Source organism: Triturus cristatus, chromosome 1_2 (genome assembly GCF_964204655.1).
Source record: "Triturus cristatus chromosome 1_2, aTriCri1.1, whole genome shotgun sequence".
Lineage (NCBI taxonomy): Eukaryota > Metazoa > Chordata > Amphibia > Caudata > Salamandridae > Triturus > Triturus cristatus.
Window position 1 is genome coordinate 852989839 of NC_140580.1, and position 17491 is coordinate 853007329.

General features: G+C 46.6%; 1 protein-coding gene across 1 annotated transcript in view; it reads right to left on the reverse strand.

The window, feature by feature from the left end:
* ALDH4A1 (aldehyde dehydrogenase 4 family member A1) overlaps positions 1 to 17491 on the reverse strand; it is a 229373-nt gene that overhangs the window by 45435 nt on the left and 166447 nt on the right. Inside the window, exons 10-12 of the mRNA XM_085609038.1 lie at positions 14120 to 14316; positions 13695 to 13742; positions 7794 to 7946 (exon numbers count right to left, since the gene is read on the reverse strand). Coding sequence (XP_085465164.1) covers positions 7794 to 7946; positions 13695 to 13742; positions 14120 to 14316 — 398 coding nt within the window. The remainder of the gene's footprint in view (positions 1 to 7793; positions 7947 to 13694; positions 13743 to 14119; positions 14317 to 17491) is intronic.

The window sequence follows — 17491 nt, forward strand, 5'->3', positions numbered from 1 at the left end:
AGTGTTTGGTAAATGTGTGTGTAGTGGACCAGGTGGCTGCTCTACATATATCATGCAAAGGAATGTTTCCCAGGAAAGCCATGGAGGCCCCTAACTTACGTGTTGAGTGGGCTCGTGGGGGAATCGTTAATGTGCGTTTAGCTTTTTGATAGCAAATTTGAATACATTTAACGATCCATCTGGCTATACCTGCTTTGGAGATGGCGTTACCTTTGTGGTGTGGGGCAAAGGCAACGAAAAGTTGTTTTGTTTTCCTAAAGACTTTAGTCCTGTCTATATAGTACATGAGGGCTCTCTTTACATCCAGTGTATGGAGTGCTCTTTCTGCGACAGTTTGTGGGTTTTGAAAGAAAACAGGCAGTTCAATAGTTTGATTCATGTGGAACTGCGATATCACCTTGGGCATGAATTTGGGGTTGGTACGTAGTACGACCCTGTTGGCGTGAACCTGTATGAATGGCTCTTGAACGGTTAGTGCCTGGAGTTCACTAACTCTCCTCAAAGAAGTGATCGCTACTAGGAAAGCTACTTTCCAGGTTAGGAATTGAATTTCGCATGAGTGTAGAGGTTCGAAGGGTGGACCCATCAGGCGTGTGAGGACCAAGTTGAGGTTCCACATTGGAGCTGGTGGGTGGCTTGGAGGAATTACTCGTTTGAGTCCTTCCAAGAATGCTTTGATGGCAGGCACTCTGAATAAAGAGAGGTGCTGCCTGTTCTGGAGATAGGCTGATATTGCGGTCAAATGGACACGTATTGAGGTGTATGCCAGATTGCATCGGTATAGGTGTAAGAGGTAACAGATTATGTTTTGGATGGATGCGTCTAGCGGGTTAATGTCATTGTTATTGCAATAAATTACGAACCTTTTCCATTTGGCTGCATAGCAAGCTCTGGTAGTGGGTCTTCTAGCTTCCTTAATGATGTCCATACAGTCAGGTGGCAGGTTTAGGTAGCCAAACTCTAGGACTTCAGGAGCCAGATTGCAAGGTTCAGCTGTTGCGGATCTGGGTGCTGAATCTCTCCATGGTTCTGCGTCAAATGCGTGGGTTTGATCCGCAGCCTTTGATGCGGCACCACGGAAAGTTCGAGAAAGGTGGTGTACCATGGCTGGCGTGCCCATGTTGGAGCAACCAGGATGAGTGTCAGTGAGTGCTGTCGCAGTTTGCGTGCCACCAGCGGTATCAATGGCGCTGGGGGAAAAGCGTACGCAAATCTGCCGGACCAGTTCATCCATATCGCATTGCCCTGCGACTGCGGATGTGGGAACCTGGCGGCAAAGCTTTGGCATTTTGCGTTTTCGCTTGTGGCGAATAGGTCTATCTCTGGATGACCCCACTGCTGGAAGTACGGTTGGAGTACTGATGGGTGTAACTCCCACTCGTGCATCTGGTGGCTGTGTCTGCTGAGCAGATCCGCCATCTGGTTGTCCTTGCCGGGGAGGTGTTCCGCCATGAGGAACATGTTCCTCTGAATGGCCCACTTCCACATGCTCTGAGCCAGATGAGACAACTGTGGAGAGTGTGTTCCTCCCTGCTTCTGTATGTAGTACATGGCAGTCATGTTGTCCGTCCGGATCAACACGACTTTGTTGCACAAGTGTACTTTGAATGCTTTCATTGCCAGGAAGATTGCCATCAGTTCTAGAAGGTTGATGTGCATCTTCTTTTGTTGTATTGTCCATAGTCCCTGCACTGTGTAGTTGAGTACATGAGCTCCCCATCCCTGGAGAGACGCGTCCGCTGTCAGTATTATTTGTGGAACAGGCTCTTGGAACGGTCGGCCCTTGCAAAGGTTTTGTGGATTCCACCAATGCAGAGAGTTGTATGCCCGACCGCTCACCAACACTAGGTCTTTTAGTTGCCCGTGAGCCTGATTCCATTGACATGCTAAGCACTCCTGAAGCGGGCGCACATGTAGTCTCGCGTGTGGGACTATGAAAATGCAGGAGGCCATCATGCCTATCAACTGCATGAACACCCGCGCAGGAAGGGAGTGTTGGGGTTTGAACTTGGAAATCAGCATTTGCATGCTGTTGATCCTCACTAAATTTGGCTGAGCTGTGGCTGCCAGAGTGTCTATGGTCGCACCTAGGTACTGTTGTACGTGTGCGGGTTGGAGATGTGATTTTGGGTAATTTAGTGAGAACCCCAGACTGTGAAGAAGGTGAATGGTGCGGGACATGTGGCTGGCACATTGCTGGGCTGACTTTGCCTGAACAAGCCAGTCGTCCAGGTAAGGGTAGACGTGAATGTGTTGCCTCCGTAGATGTGCAGCCACAGTAGCTAGGCACTTTGTGAAAACTCTGGGTGCTGTTGTCACGCCGAAGGGAAGAACCTTGAATTGGTAGTGCTGCCCTTGAATAGTGAACCTGAGATATTTTCTGTGTGAGGGGTGAATGGGTATGTGGAAATACGCATCTTTGAGGTCTAGCGTGGCCAGGAAGTCTCCCTGTTTGAGCAGCGGGAGGACTTGTTGTAGGGTGAGCATGTGGAAATGCTCTGAGAGAATGTAGCGGTTGAGGGGTCTCAGGTCTAGTATAGGTCTGAGTGACCCGTCCTTTTTTGGTATTAAGAAGTACAGGGAGTACACCCCCGTACCTTGCTCGAGTGCGGGTACGACCTCTATTGCGCCTTTTTCCAGCATACTTAGCACTTCCTGCTGTAATAGCGCTAAGTGCTCTGAGGATATAGGACGGTGTTTTGGCGGTATTGTGGGTGGAGTGGAGGTTAATTCTAGGCAGTAACCGTGTTCGATAATATCTTTGACCCACCTGTCTGTGGTAATGGTGTTCCACGTGGACAGGAACCTTTGTAGCCTCCCCCCCGACAGGTGTTATGTGGTCGGGAGGAAGGGAGAGGGCGTCACTGTTTGTTCTTGGGGGAGGACCTGGTATTGCCGTATCCGCGTCCTCTGCCCTTTGTGCTGGAGCCACGATAACCACCCCGGGTGTTTTTATCGTAGGTACTTTGTGTGTTGCCCTTGTTGTAGGTTTGCCGTGACCCCTGTCCTCTACCTGCTCCTCTATTTCCGGGGCGACGAAAGGAGCCACTCCGAAAGGTCTGCGTTTGGAGAGCCCCCATGGACTTTGCAGTGTCTGTGTCCTTTTTTATTTTTTCTAGGGTGGTGTCAACCTCTGGTCCGAATAAGTAGTCGGGGTTGACCGGCTGATTGAGGATGTTATGTTGAACCTCAGGTTGGAATCCGGAGATTCGTAACCAGGCGTGTCGTCGTAGCATGACGCTGGTGTTTATTGCTCTGGCAGCTGTATCTGCGGCATCCAGTGCACACTTGATGGATGCGTTCGTGAGGAGTTGTCCCTCCCTGATGAGGATCTCTGCTCCCTCTTTGTATTGGTCAGGGAGATGTTGGAGTAGGGTTTCTAATGTGTCATAGTGTGCGCGATCGTAGCGAGCTAGGAGCGCCTGGGTATTGGCAATACGCCATATGTTAGCTGCCTGGGCTGCAACCCGTTTGCTGGAGGTCTCTAGCACCTTGGACTCTTTGTCCGGGGGAGGAGCATCCCCAGTTGTCTGCGAGTGCGCCCGTTTGCGAGCATTAGCGACTACGATGGAATCCAGAGGCAACTGGCCTCTAATGTACGTAGGGTCCCCAGGCGCCGACCTATATTTCTTGTCGATCCTGGGGTTTATTACTCTTGCCCTGGTGGGTTCTTTGAAAATGTCCTTTGCTGGTTTGAGGACACCTTTCAACATGGGTAGAGTTTTGATATTCCTTTCTGAGGATGCGAAAGTATCCATTAGAAAATCGTCCTCGATTGTGTCAGAGTGGAGTTGCACACCATGATTGGCCGCAGCACGTTCAATGAGGGCGTTGAATGCGGCAGTGTCCTCTGTGGGAGACGTTTTCGCGCCATATAGCTGCGTGTCCTGTGTATCCATAGGTGCACCCGGGTCTACAGGGTCATCCCAAGCCTGGTCAGGGTCCTGTTGGCCTTCAGGATCCATCTCCCTAGGGTAGGGGACGTCGTCACCCATGTAGTCCTCCAAAACGTCGGTTTCGGAGGGTGTCGGAGAGAAGGGCTGTGGATCTAGGTAAGAGGTATGGAGACGTTCGTAAAGAACTGGTTCCGAATCCACCGGCAGCTTTTTCTTTAGCGGAATCCGGTAGGAGTCCAAAGCTCGCTCGGAAGATATTCTCCGCTTGTGGAGCATAATTCTGCCGGTGTCGGCATCGATGATGTGGGATGGTGACGTCTCCGTGGGAGAGCGTTCGGCAGGTGTGATCCTAGTTTGGGTGACACGTGTTCTGATTTCAAACATTTTGGGCGCCGTGGATGGCGGCAGGCCAAAAGTGATGTCGGGTGTTGCTGGAGAAGCTTTTTGAGCTTTTTTCGGCTCGGAGCCCGACGTGTCCTGGAGGGCTGCCTTTTCTTTGATGCGTTGCAAGGACGCTGCAACTTGACGCACCTGGAACGCCGACGGTTCTTTGGCGCCGAGCGGTTCTGTAGAGGCAGGCGTGGACTTCTTCGGGGCCACGGGGTCATCGAGTCGAGGAGAGGTAGTAGCTGTCGACGGCGTCGATGATTGGGCCTTAGGTGCTGCTTTCGAAGTGGTGTGCGACGCAGCGGCCATTTTGACCTTCGTGGCCGGAGCCGATTGTTTCGGTGCCGGGTGCCGAGGCGGTTTGACGGTTCCGATGGCCTTTTTCCGTGTGTCGGCGCCGACGTTGGCTGCTGCGAGTTCGGCACCGAAGTCCCGTTTGGTGCGGTCGGTGCCGACGGGTTTGGCTGGCGTCGAAGGTGTAGTGGGCTTCGATCCGACCAGTGTCAATTTCAGTTTCGGTTTCTGCGGAACCGATACGACTATTGGTTTCGGTTTCGAGGAAGGAAAACCAGTCGTTTTGGGCACTAATGGCTTTCGCTGAATGTCCGAGGCCGGGCCAGAGGGCGGGGCCGAAGAACTGCGGGATAGGTCTTGGGTAAGGCCCGAAGGCGATCCCTCGACCGGAGCCATAGACTGACGCACTGGGATATCCTCCGTCTGTACGGGTAGGCCTTGCTCGTCACCGGAGCCACTTTCTTCGGCCCCTAAGGCCTCATCGTAGTCTCCTACCTCGGTGTCGGCTTCTTCCCTGTGAAAGAGTTGGTCTTCGATGTCTTCCGATCCGGAATCGTGTTCGGAAGCGGGGCTGGAGGGTAGGTTCTCCATGCCTTCCACATCTTCGTCCTCGGCGCTGAAGATGTTGGTCGGGGCCGGTGCAGCTTGCTGCGCTTCGAGTCTCGCTGCTCGTCGATTCCGGAGAGTCTTTTTGGATCGGAATCGGGCACAGGCCATACATGTGGATTCGTCATGATCCGGTGAAAGGCATTTGTTGCACACCGGGTGGACGTCGACATGGGGATATTTCGCATTGCAAACAGGACACAGCTTGAATGGTGTCCTCGATTCCATCGTCGATGTTGGGGTCGATGGTCGGATATGATGCGAAAAAGTTGTTCTTGAAGTCAGTAAACTAACAAGTAACTGTCGATACCGATCGGGAACAGTACCGACGCGAACTAAAGGCCTTTTGGCCTGAAAAAAAGTTTTCCCTAACTTGAGTCAAGATAAGCACATCCGAACCCAATGGCGGAAAAAAACAATCTGAGGATGGAGAGGATGCCCATGCGCACTGTGGTCCAGGGGAGGAGTCACCTATCTCAGGATACTTCGAAGACTCTTCCAGGACAACAACGTGCAAACATCCGGACCCAACACTAGGCGGCGATCTATGCACAGATATGAATTCAGCAGCCCACATGCCTCGAACATACAGAGATTTGATCTGCCTCTCTGTGGCCTCCAGAAAAGCAGAATAAAGCTAAATAAAATACTTCTCTGCCAGCTCTCGGTGACCTTTGGATTTCATGTAATGTACTTTAAACGGTTGACATGTTTCTTATCCAAAATGACTCCTTGCGTTAAACTGGGTTCTTACCTCAATGTTTCCACCAACACCTCAGCCTGAACAACACGGAAGGGCACCACCACTTTCCATTTATAACACCTATGTGGGAGCGCATGTGAACCTCCATTAAAAGTAAAAAATCCTGGCTACTAGAAGTAAAACAACAATACCAAAAAACGCATCAGTGTCTCCCAAGGGCCTGAAGGCTGGAAGATGGTCATCAACTTTCTATGGCATGTCCAAAAACTGATGCTGCTCATGATCCAACGCTACAACTAATTACCAAGGCTCTACATGTTTGAGTGTCCAACATCACCAAACTGACAGTGCCATACCTGCCTGCAAAGACGTCTATGTTAGGCTAACACCACTGACTTTTTTTTGTCCAGCATGATAAAAAGGCTTTTTGGCTAGACCTATACACATTCACAGCTCTTCCACAAGAGACTCAATTTCCCTAGGTGACCAAATGAAATTCCATAAAGTCAGCTTCATTTACTTCCATTTTATTCCCTCGTTTATAAAGTCTCGTCCTTCGCATCATTCCTCTTTTTCTGTTTTTTTCTACACAGGAGACCTCAGTGGACCTGTCTCTGTTTGTACAAAGGAGAACGAGGCTCTGACCAGTCTTCAAGCTGCTGCTTGTGCTGTTCACAAACTGATTTCCTATCCCCCTATGTATCTCCTATTGGGCGCTCACTTGCCAGGCCCATCAGTAGAACCTTCAGGATGAAGCATGTCCATTTGACCAGCCGATTAATTCTACTCTTGGTGCTATTTTAGACACTTTTGTTCTCTGCACTCAGTCCTACATCTATCTCCAAACTGGGTGATGGATGGAGGTATTTATTATGCTTAACTCATGGATCTTTCAAGGTTGCCTGGGTTTGACCTGATCTTCTGGATGGGACTGCGTGTGTCTGCCCTTTCGCTGTCGTCCTACACTGTATCTCTTAATTATCAAAAGTTACCTCAAGGCAGAAGCACATTATCCGAACTTTGGGACATGTCAGACATATAGCATAATTACTTGTTCACCTTCCAAATGGTCAATGAATCGAGACAGCGTCCTTCGATCATAACACATTGTTATTCTTGTTGCTGTGAAACTGAGAATAACACCAGTGGAGTGCATGAGAGACATTGTGGGACTGATTGAGATTTCGGTGCTAACTGAAAACCCTCCAATTTCCAGAGGTGGTAATAAATACAGAGTACACCTGCTAAATTTCCTTGACTATAGGGATATCATGGTGAAGGTAACTAAGCAGGCAGGTTCTATTCCGTGTTCTACAACTTCTCCGAAAAACGGAAGGGATTTTCAGCTCGCACCGAATTATATATCAGGCCCATAAACCAATGGAAACAGTGGAAACAAAGCAGGTGACTCCACAGTGACAACTGAATGAAGCATTACAGCTCGAGCACATTAGACCTGAAAATGAATCCTGAAGCCTCTATAATGGTTAAACAAACTATGCCCTGTGGAGTCTGTTTAGAAATTACTGTATTTACAATACATACAGTACATTCCTTTCATTAAGGGAAAGTCTAGTAATGAGTAATAGTTCTGCATAACCTTTCCATTCATCTGTATGAAAAAACAGATCAGAAAGGACCTCCTGTGCCAGTTCAAGTGGATGTCAAGCGGTTTGACTGCCCACAAGGCAGAGTCAGGCCTTAAAAGCAGGACGGTCAGTGAGCCACAGAGAAAGCGTGAGTTTCAGGAAGCTCAACGCAAGATAATCAAGGGATCCAAGGAAAGGAGAATTATGGGGACACATTTAGGACGCATAGAGTGGGATTGTCACAGATCCGCTGAGAAAGACAGTCAGTGGCCACAAGGTAAGACAAGGGTCACACAAAACAGCGGCATAGAATCTCACCTCCTTCATGATGGCCTCCTTTGGGTCTTTGCTTTCTATTATGGTAGGTTCAACGAAGTAGCCAATGCTGTCATCACACTTGCCCCCCGCCAGTATACTTAGATTAGGCGATGATTCTGCATGTTTGATCCACTTCTTAATGCGCATGAAGGACTAAAGGAGGAAAAAGAAAAAAGTCAGTGAGAGATGGGGTACACTTCTATTGTGCAAAGCTTACCACAGACTTGTAATTTCAACCATCTCATTAAACATTCAGTCCAATCAGGCAGAGGGTGTAAGGAAATCTGAAGGTTCTATGCCATCACTCTACTTTCTTCCCCATGCCTGCTTCTTAAATATCACTACACTCTCTCCCTCCAGCAGGCACAAATGGTATTATGGTTTTCACCCTGACCAGAGATTTAGGCCAGACTTAATGCGCTGCAACAGAGAAGCTCTGGCTTTCTTCACCACTGGTGATCTCAGAGGGCAAATAGCTTCCCACTAACGAAAGATGTCACGTTGTAAGGACAGCACGCCTTTATTCTCACACCTGGTAACATACGCAGTGGGGAGCACAGTCTGTGCTCTCACATTTGCAGAGGTTACTGTAGCGTGGGAGTCTTGCATTTACTCTTACACACAACAGGGAAGCTCTCTGTACATTCACCAATGTTTTGATGTCACTTGTCACCCACACATGGTTAAATCAACTACAGGTGGTGCATTGTATGAACCTCCTACCTTGACAGTGGCAACTGTTTGTTAATTCTTAGTTCTGGTGACGCCTGAGTTTCAATGGGAAAACCCTGTGTATTCACAAGTGACTATGTCACTGCTCTGTGGGCGTCCATCTTACTACTGGTGGAGTATGCACACAAGTGTCACTGCAGCAAGGGAATCCTAAGTGTACTTTCACACCTGGCTATGTTGCAAGGACTCTGGACAGTTTACTCACATCAAGTGAAGTTGTATGGTGGGGAAGCTCAACTTGTAGTAACAACTGGTGATGTCTAATCCATTTGACAAGTAAACCGGTTTGTAATTTTGCAGGTTAAAATGTCACTGAAAGAGGAGAGGTGTATTTGCAGTCTAACACCCAGTGATTTCATGAGGTGAGATAGCCTAGTGTGTGCGCACACTTGGACATAAAATTGCGACAAGAAGCCCTGTGTGTTCTTTCACAATTGGTCCCCCCTCACTGAATACTATGAGAGAAGGTGAGACCTTTATGTGCACTTACGCACAGAGATGACAGTGCAACAGAAGGGATGTGCACTCTCACACTTGGTGACAACATACGATGGAAGAGTCGATCAGGACTCAGGCTTCTGATGTCACTGAAACAGTGTGCACTCTCACAACCTATGTCCTTGCAACGGACCAGGCCTGACTGTCTGACTGCTGAGATGCATTGTTGTACTGGAGCTCAGTGTAGTCTCATAATAGCTGCGATTACTTCTGCAGGGATAACGTGCTCACTCTCACATTCGGTGATGTCAGCGCTAAATCCTCATGTAGTCAAGTAAGAAAACTGGGCCCCTCATATCCTGACGGGCAGTAAAAACAGTATTTGGGTGCTGCATGACAGTCTCACTCCTGGGCCTCCATAGCACTGCACCTGTTGTGCTATGTCACTCTTACAAGGAAACCCTGCATATAGTCTCACCTCTAGTGTGGTACTTGTGGATGGGGACCTATGGGTGCTCTCAAACACCTGGGGATGTCACTGAGATAGGCCATTCCTTTGTGTACTTCCATCCATCAGTAATACCACGCAGAAGCAGAGTCCCAAGTACACTCTCACACTGGTTTATCCCGTTTGGGTTACAAAGCCCTGCATGTATTCTCACATATGAAAACATTAGTGCAGTCAGGGAGCCTTACATTTATTCCATGAAATTAAGCCACAGAGTGGGGCTATATGTCTTCTTAAGACATAGCAGTATAATGTGGTGAGAAAGCACTGTGCGTACTCTCAGCTCTCTTGAAGACTTGCTGTTGAAAGCCCAGCTCGTACGGTTAAACTTGTTGGGCCATGTGTCAGGGAGTGTTTGCGCAAAGTCACAACTAGTTATGGAGTGCTACCACGGCCTCTGTGTTCACTCACCTGGTGACAGCATATGGTGCTATAGCTGTGTGTGTGTACTCACACCCCTTATGCAGCAGGATCCATGCTTGAGCTCATACAACTCAAGCTGTCATGCAATATGGAGCTCTGTGTGACTATCACCTACTGTGTCATGCAAAGGGGGGGTCTTTTCGTACTCTCTGAGGCTGCTCAGTTATTACTGAGTAATATCCTCTGTGCATAATTTCTTACCACGGTCAGGGCCACAAGTTCTATTGCACTTCAACATGGTAACCAGTTTACTGCCTTTAGGCACTGGACTCTCCCTAGGCAGAGATGGTGAAAAGCCACGCTTTATTCCTAGAAGTGGTAAGGGTTAGACACTCAGATACTGTGTAACACAGTAAATAACAGTGAATGGCACTGAATGGCATACGTGCTCTTATTTGTAAGAACATTGGATTTTTATTTAGAGGTAAGTAAAAGCAGCATTTGAAAATATGAGACACAAAAATACTAACATTTGCCAGCACCTTCTGTGACCAAGAGCTGACCAAAATAATATGTACAGCTCCTTAGTACTAGGCAATAGATGTTCTACAACCTTTGCCCCATATCCAATTGTATCTTATTGAGCTGTATATGGGTCAGACTGGACAACCGTGGAACTTGTTGGGCCTTTTAGTAAAATGTTTGCGGTGTTCATCGACGCTCCAGTCGATTGGGCAGCGGTGCCAGACAAAAAGGATACTATATAGTGTGGGATTACTTTTAAGTTTATATTGCTGTACATTAATAACGTATAATATGCAATTTTACTCATGATTTTACATATATAGACTGCATGTATATAGTCACAATTGAAACAAATCTTATATCATGTGTGGAAGTAGTTATTAATGTGTTTAGTCAGGCTACATCCATTTAAATCCCCATTTTAAACAAGATGGATGCCATCTCTGTCACTTACTCGTTTCCTCCGTGCCCCCTCGCACATCATCCTGATAAAAGTCCCACAGAGCACAGTCAAGCTGATGTGTAGTAATTTATTTCCAATATTATAACATTGTATTCAATGAACTTTTCCCTGTTTTCTGTGACTTGTAACGTTTTTCAAGGCACCTTCCGCTGAATTTTGCTGTGATCACGTCTATTCACTCACTGAACTTTTTTATTATTCAATGTGTCATACTTTTCCAAACATCTTCAGATGACATTAGAAGAGAGGGAGTTAATTTTTTTTTTTTTAGGAATTGTATGGTGCCTAAGTTTTATGATAATGACTTGCATTATTCTTAAATTCTGATTTGCTAAAGAAATTATACTTTTGCTCACACCAGGAACAATGTTGCAGTTTTTCGAATATGTTATGCAAGAATTGTGTAGAAGAACCCCTTGATTTTAGGGATAAGCCAGAGATTTCCCTGAGCTTTCCTATGCTGCGTAGGATGCTGCCTGATTTCCCTATGATTTTGCTGCCCATTGACATTTAGAATATTTTTCTGATCTTTATATATTCTGTATAACTTTGCATTTGAGAGCCTTCATGGCATTGACTTAGAACAGCTTATTTATTATTTTTTAAATATATTTTTTATTGAGCAGTGAGACAGGCATTAACACAAATGTTTTTGCAAAATATATAGTCATACAATCAGTTCTTACGTTGGATGCTATACATTTTATTCCACATTGTTTGCTATCCTCCCCCTTAGTTAAGCAGTTGTATTTACTGGATGGGTCCTTTCTGTGGCTATCACCACAGGATTCTGGCATGGGGCAGTGCAGAGTCCCTTCTTTTGAATGTTTGGAATAAACCCTTTTAAATTTTCATTGATCTAGAACTCAATTATTGAGTGGACCCGATTATTTAATTAACTGTTTTTACTCTGCTAATTGATGCTTGGGGAGGTGTTGTAACGTGGGGACACACCACCTCATGGAATTGAGGTTTAACATCGTCTCTGATGTAGTAAACCATGGGAGAATGGACTGAGGTAAACTTTAGGCTGTCTAAATTTTGGAATATGGTTTAGTTCCCACAGTGCCAATCCTACCATGAAAGAATCTGGCCCTTCATTTCAGTACATCTGGCTGTGGGTGCACAGCTGGGGAACTCAGTGGGCTGAATGCTCAGTTGCAAAGTAAAAAACCTCTGAACCCAAAAACCCAGTGCCTAATCAACACGGATCCCAAAGAGCGAAGTCAACGGTGCTTGCGGTCTGTCCACCTGCCCAGGCAGGAAACAGATGAATAGTGTTCAAAAACTGGTTAAGGGGCACTCGTTTTCGGTCTTTCGACAGCGGCAGGTGTAATACTGGAGAAGCACCCACGATGAACTCCTTGAGGAGTGCAGGAATATAGGTGCTCATATGTATACCAGTTTCAGAAAGGGTGGATCCCAGGAGAGCATCAGGTTATTTGTTGCGGCCTGCAAAGGGCACAGTAGTAGAGGCCTTTCACCTTGTGCAGGCATGCACAAGGTGTCCACATGGCCCATAATAGTCCCTCAGCCCAAATGAAACACACACAAGCACGACACAAGCGGTTTTCAACAAGTCCATGCATAAGGAAGGCAAGTGGACCGTTATGTAGACTGAATGGACCTATAATACTTGGGTGTCGGGCGGCATTGTCACTACCCCTGGAGGGCAGTTAAAAATGCTGTGGCCCTGGATTAATAGTCACTGCCACACGCCACAGAGTATGGGACGAGAGTCAGTGACAGATTTGAGGTGCACACTAGCTGCCCGGTCATCAGACCTCAACTCTGATGATGAACAGGTTGGTAAAAGATGAAGTCCCTCCAGCAGGCTCACACGATGGCCGAGTTTACTGAGAAAGAAGCGCAGGGGTGAGGACGATACAGCTGGGGAGCACTGTGTGTACTCTGGCACCAAGGGAGGTCATACAGCGCAGCAAGAGTACGGTGACCACTGTGCCACCTGGTGACATGGTGTGGCAGGATGATATGTTTGCACTCTGGCATATGGTGATGCCATCTATGTAAGGTGTAATGCATGCACTCTCACAACTGGTTACGGTGTGGTGTGTGGGTCCCTTTGTGTATTACAAAAGCTTGTGATGTCATATCTGGGGAGGTTGGTTGGTATGTATGAGCTCTTACCTTACACATGGCGATGTTATGGAGCGGCGAAGTGCACTCTCCAGGGATGCCATGTGGTGTGCAGCCAGGGCTTTAAGTGGAATGAAAAAACTGAGGGGCTCTCAAGGGGGCGTGGCAGATGCAGTTAAGAGCGTGGCGTAAAACCGAGTAAACAAAAAATCTGTACATAGCATTGTCTCCCCCCCCCCCCCCCCCCCACCCGGTATTTTGTTGCTTCTGTGATTGAATCCAAATATATAATACAAGTAACATTACACATACAACAAGCCAGGACTATTGACTTTATCAATGGTTGCTAGTTGCATAAGATAATTAAGCAACAATATTGTTTTGAAATGTTGAGATTGTGAAAGAACTATAACGAGTCTCTTTGAAGTTACCTCAAAGGCAGTGAAATGTGGTATTGCTGCAAAAGTAAGTTTTTTTCACTCTGAAGGTGAGGGCAAAAATGGATAGCCCGATAGGGACCCGTCTTATCACCTGCTTTTTAGAACTGCTGGTGCTGAGTACCAGCAGGACCCGGCCCACTTAAAGCCCTGTGTGCAGCCATATATACGCTCCCACCTAGTCATGTGATGGAAGCTCTAGGTGCACCCACCCCAAGTGAGGCAATCCTAAATGCACTCACACCTGACGATATCACGTGGCTGGCTGAGCTGAGCTCATTCATTGGAACAAAGATTTGCACAGACGTGACTCATGCACAAAAGTAAGAGACACATACCTTTTCATCAATGACAGCGGATAAGAAAGTCGCAAAGTCTTCAGCAGGCTGTGAATAAGGAAAGAAAAAATGATTAAACATTTGGGAAAGATTTAAAGCACTATTAACACGCACTGGTAGATCGTTCAGCACAACACAGGGATGAAAGAGCAGGGACGGATCCTTAATCCCGGACTTCTTTTAAATCCCCTTCGTAATGTGACACCCTCGGGACACGTCGCAGGGACGGTGTTTCAAGTAAGCATGTCAGGGTAGTGAGTGCTCGGGGCGCCTCTGCGCCGCAGCGCCTACCAGCTCGTTGCTCCGTCCATCAGAGGACGGGGGACATCAGCGAAGACACGTTCATCTAAACGGGAATTAGCCGCATGCCAGCGCGCGCTCTAATCCCGTCATCCCCCGCTGCGAAGGCGTCGAGCCCCACTCACGTTGCCCACTTTGATCTTGCGGTGCTCCTCCAGCAGCTGCGCGCGGATCTGCGGCCACAGCGCGGCGGGGGCGTAGAGCCGCGAGCATGCCGAGCACTTCTGGCCGCTGTACTCGAAGGCCGAGCGCAGGGTGCCGCTCACCACGCTCTCCACGTCCGCCGACACGTGCACGAAGTGGAAGTTCTTTCCGCCGCATTCTGCAAACAAGAAGACGAGAGCGAGTTAATACCGGCGGATTAGAGACGGACCGATCGAGATGAAATTATGCACCGGTCCCGAGGACATCAAACAAGAACAGAAGGACATGTTACTTCTTCTACAGTTCTATAAATAGTGTGCCAGCTCGACTGAAAAAGTCAACACTGTACCAGCAAGGTGTATAAATGAATTATTTTTCGATGCGGGCTAAACATATCTGTCGACCCTTTTTCCTCCTTTTTTTTGCCAGCCTTCACATAAAAAAAAACTAGGTGTCAATCCTACTCCAATCCTTCTGAGGTCGATTCGTTCTGAACCATTATACTGGTTATTTAGAAAATGTGTTATTGCATGCGTTTGGAAGTGACAAAACAGTGATGTGGGCATCTATAGTGAACTCAGAGAATGCAGCTCTCCTGGGAAAAGCCATTTACTACCTCATCTGCTTTCTTCATCGTTAGGGTGCCCACCTGACATAGAGGCAAATTCGAGGCAGGACTGTAACAAATTCACGACAAAGGGTAAAAATTCAGAACAAAAATTCAATTTTATGGACACATCAAGGAGAAACCATACCCCACTACTTAATCAGTGCATTTATTTATTATTTTTTACATAGCTCTAGTTGTTCACCATGGTCTTTATGTGATTGCCTCAGGTGATACATTATGTCCTTTCTCAATAGTAATTTAATGCTCTTGAGCAGAGTGTCAAGGGCATCACCTCATCCAGATTTACCCAAATTTTCTTGGAGATAAAGCAACATCAACATTTTGATTGCTTCTTAACATTTTAAAACCTAATTCCAAACAGTTTGAGAAACATTATGGTAAGTGCAGTGCTTAACTCCTTCCATGCGTCCGACGTCACTGTGGGTGTGTGCAGAGGACGGCCGGGGGCCGTCCAAACCCCGCCCACTCAATAAATCACCCGCACCGCAGCGGAATTCGCGCCGCGGTCAAGGTGTTAATTTGTAAAACAAATATATACCTATGTGTGCCAAGGCCCTCGTCAGAAGGCCACTGCGGCTTGCACCACCCATTGCCCTGCCAGTGCTGCCAATGCCACTGCCATGTAATGAGGAACAGTGGTTCCTGTGGACAATGTGTACAATGTTTGGTAAAAAATAGCACAATGGCAATATTCATGGGTAAAGAGATGTCCGAGAGCAACAAGAAACCATATACAACAAGAAACTTCTGAATGTAGACTGTTTATATATATATATATATATATATATATATGTGTGTTTTTAAATTAATCAAAAAAAGCGAATGGTGTCATTGCAAGCGCGGGGACGGACTTTAACTGTTCTCCCGTATCTCACTGCATCCTTGAAATTACATGCGACGCTGACTACGGCGGCCTCACGCACAGTATTTTATAGAGGAATCCTTCACACTTGGGAATTGGATATACTTCCCTATTACACAAATTGACGTGTTCTCCACATCACGGATACAGGAAATAACTACCAGTACGCCTATATAACTGTCAGTCCCTTCCCCTCACAGAGTGGCCTGCTGAGCCCCAAGTGAGTACCTCCCTCTTTAACTCACTTCCTTGTAGTGCACCCAATACCCTCTGACAGTGGATTCTTTATTTTAGGTGTCCCTCCATGTTAGGTCCTGAAGAGTCCCCCTATTGGTGGGGTCGAAACGCAGTCGACAAAATCCTAAAGCCAAACATTCACCAGCGCCTACCTTTTTACTAGAAGGCTGTGATCATTCATTGATTATTCCTGTTGTGGTTGTTTTTGTATTCTTGAAGCCTATTTGGATGTCACAATCTGTCACTAATTTGATATGTAGGTTCTACGTTCACTTGGGACACCATTCACTTTTTTTTATTAATTTAAAAACACATTTATATAAACAGTCTACATTTAGAAGTGTCTTGTTGTATAGGTTTCTTGTCTCTCTCGGACATCTCTTTACCCATAAATATTGCCATTGTGTTATTTTTTACCAAACATTGTATACATTGTCCACATGAACCACTATTCCTCGTTACATAATAGATACCCTGGTTCCATGTGAGTAGGGTGGCCCTTGTTTCCTTAAACGCCAATGCCACTACCATCCCAACTACTACCATCACACCTACAAGTTTGACACTTCCGACTATCCCAGGCCCCCACAGCTATAAAAATGGCTTGGGCAGCAGGCATTCGTCATTTTTAATGTATATTGACTTAATAAACAACTGTTATTATGCTCATCTCTAAATTAGATAAACAGCACCCCCATGTGGCAGACTCTTATAAGTGTCTGTGTTGACAATTAAGTGCCTGTGCATAGGCACCGGAAACCATTGGCTCAAATTAAGCACTAGGTAAGTGACCATCTGCTAGTTTAGACAAGTTGAACAAAAACTTCGTGCTCACCTCAACCCCCAGTCAATGTTTAACCTAAAAAAAAAACGAATGAGGCAGAGCAGATGGTGTGGGTGACAGTCTCAAATCTAATGTCAGGATGTGAGGTACCCACAACTTGTCTATAGTCTCGCAGCACTAGTGTGTGCTTCCGGGACGCTACATTTAGCACAGAACTGGGAGCCCAGAATACCAGACAAATACAATTAATGAGAAGGATGGAACCGAGATAAGAAGGGAGATCCACAACTGATTCAAGAGGTTGTTGCTAAGTACCAGATAAATAAGAACGAGAAGAACAAGTTGGGACAATTCCCAAAATAAGACAAGATGTGCCTGCCATGAGCGTAGGAAAGTATTGTGTACCTAGGGATTTGCTTCAGCAGAGAGGAGAGAAACAGAAGAGGAACTGTCAAGTGGTTGAACAAGCAGCACACACCCACCCTGGCAAACTCATCTGAGTTTTGTGAAGGGTGAGCAGGGGCCAGGCCCTTTGGAAGGTTGTGCTGGGCAACTGCCCACTGTGTCCATGTTTTAAAATGGTTCTGCAGTTGAGTCAAGGCCAAACCAGTGACTTACCAGTGGCCAAATCATCCTTAAGTGTCAAAGTAAATGCAGAATCTTCAAAATGATTGGGGTGTAAATTACAGAAGCAAAATGTAAGAACATGATAAAGATTTTATAATGTAAGAAGTATTTCTGTAACATACAGTAGTGTTTTCCCCTATATATACAATTAGACCTCAGATTGAACTGGGAATCAGTTACCTTTCGATACCAAGAGATTAATATCTGAAATT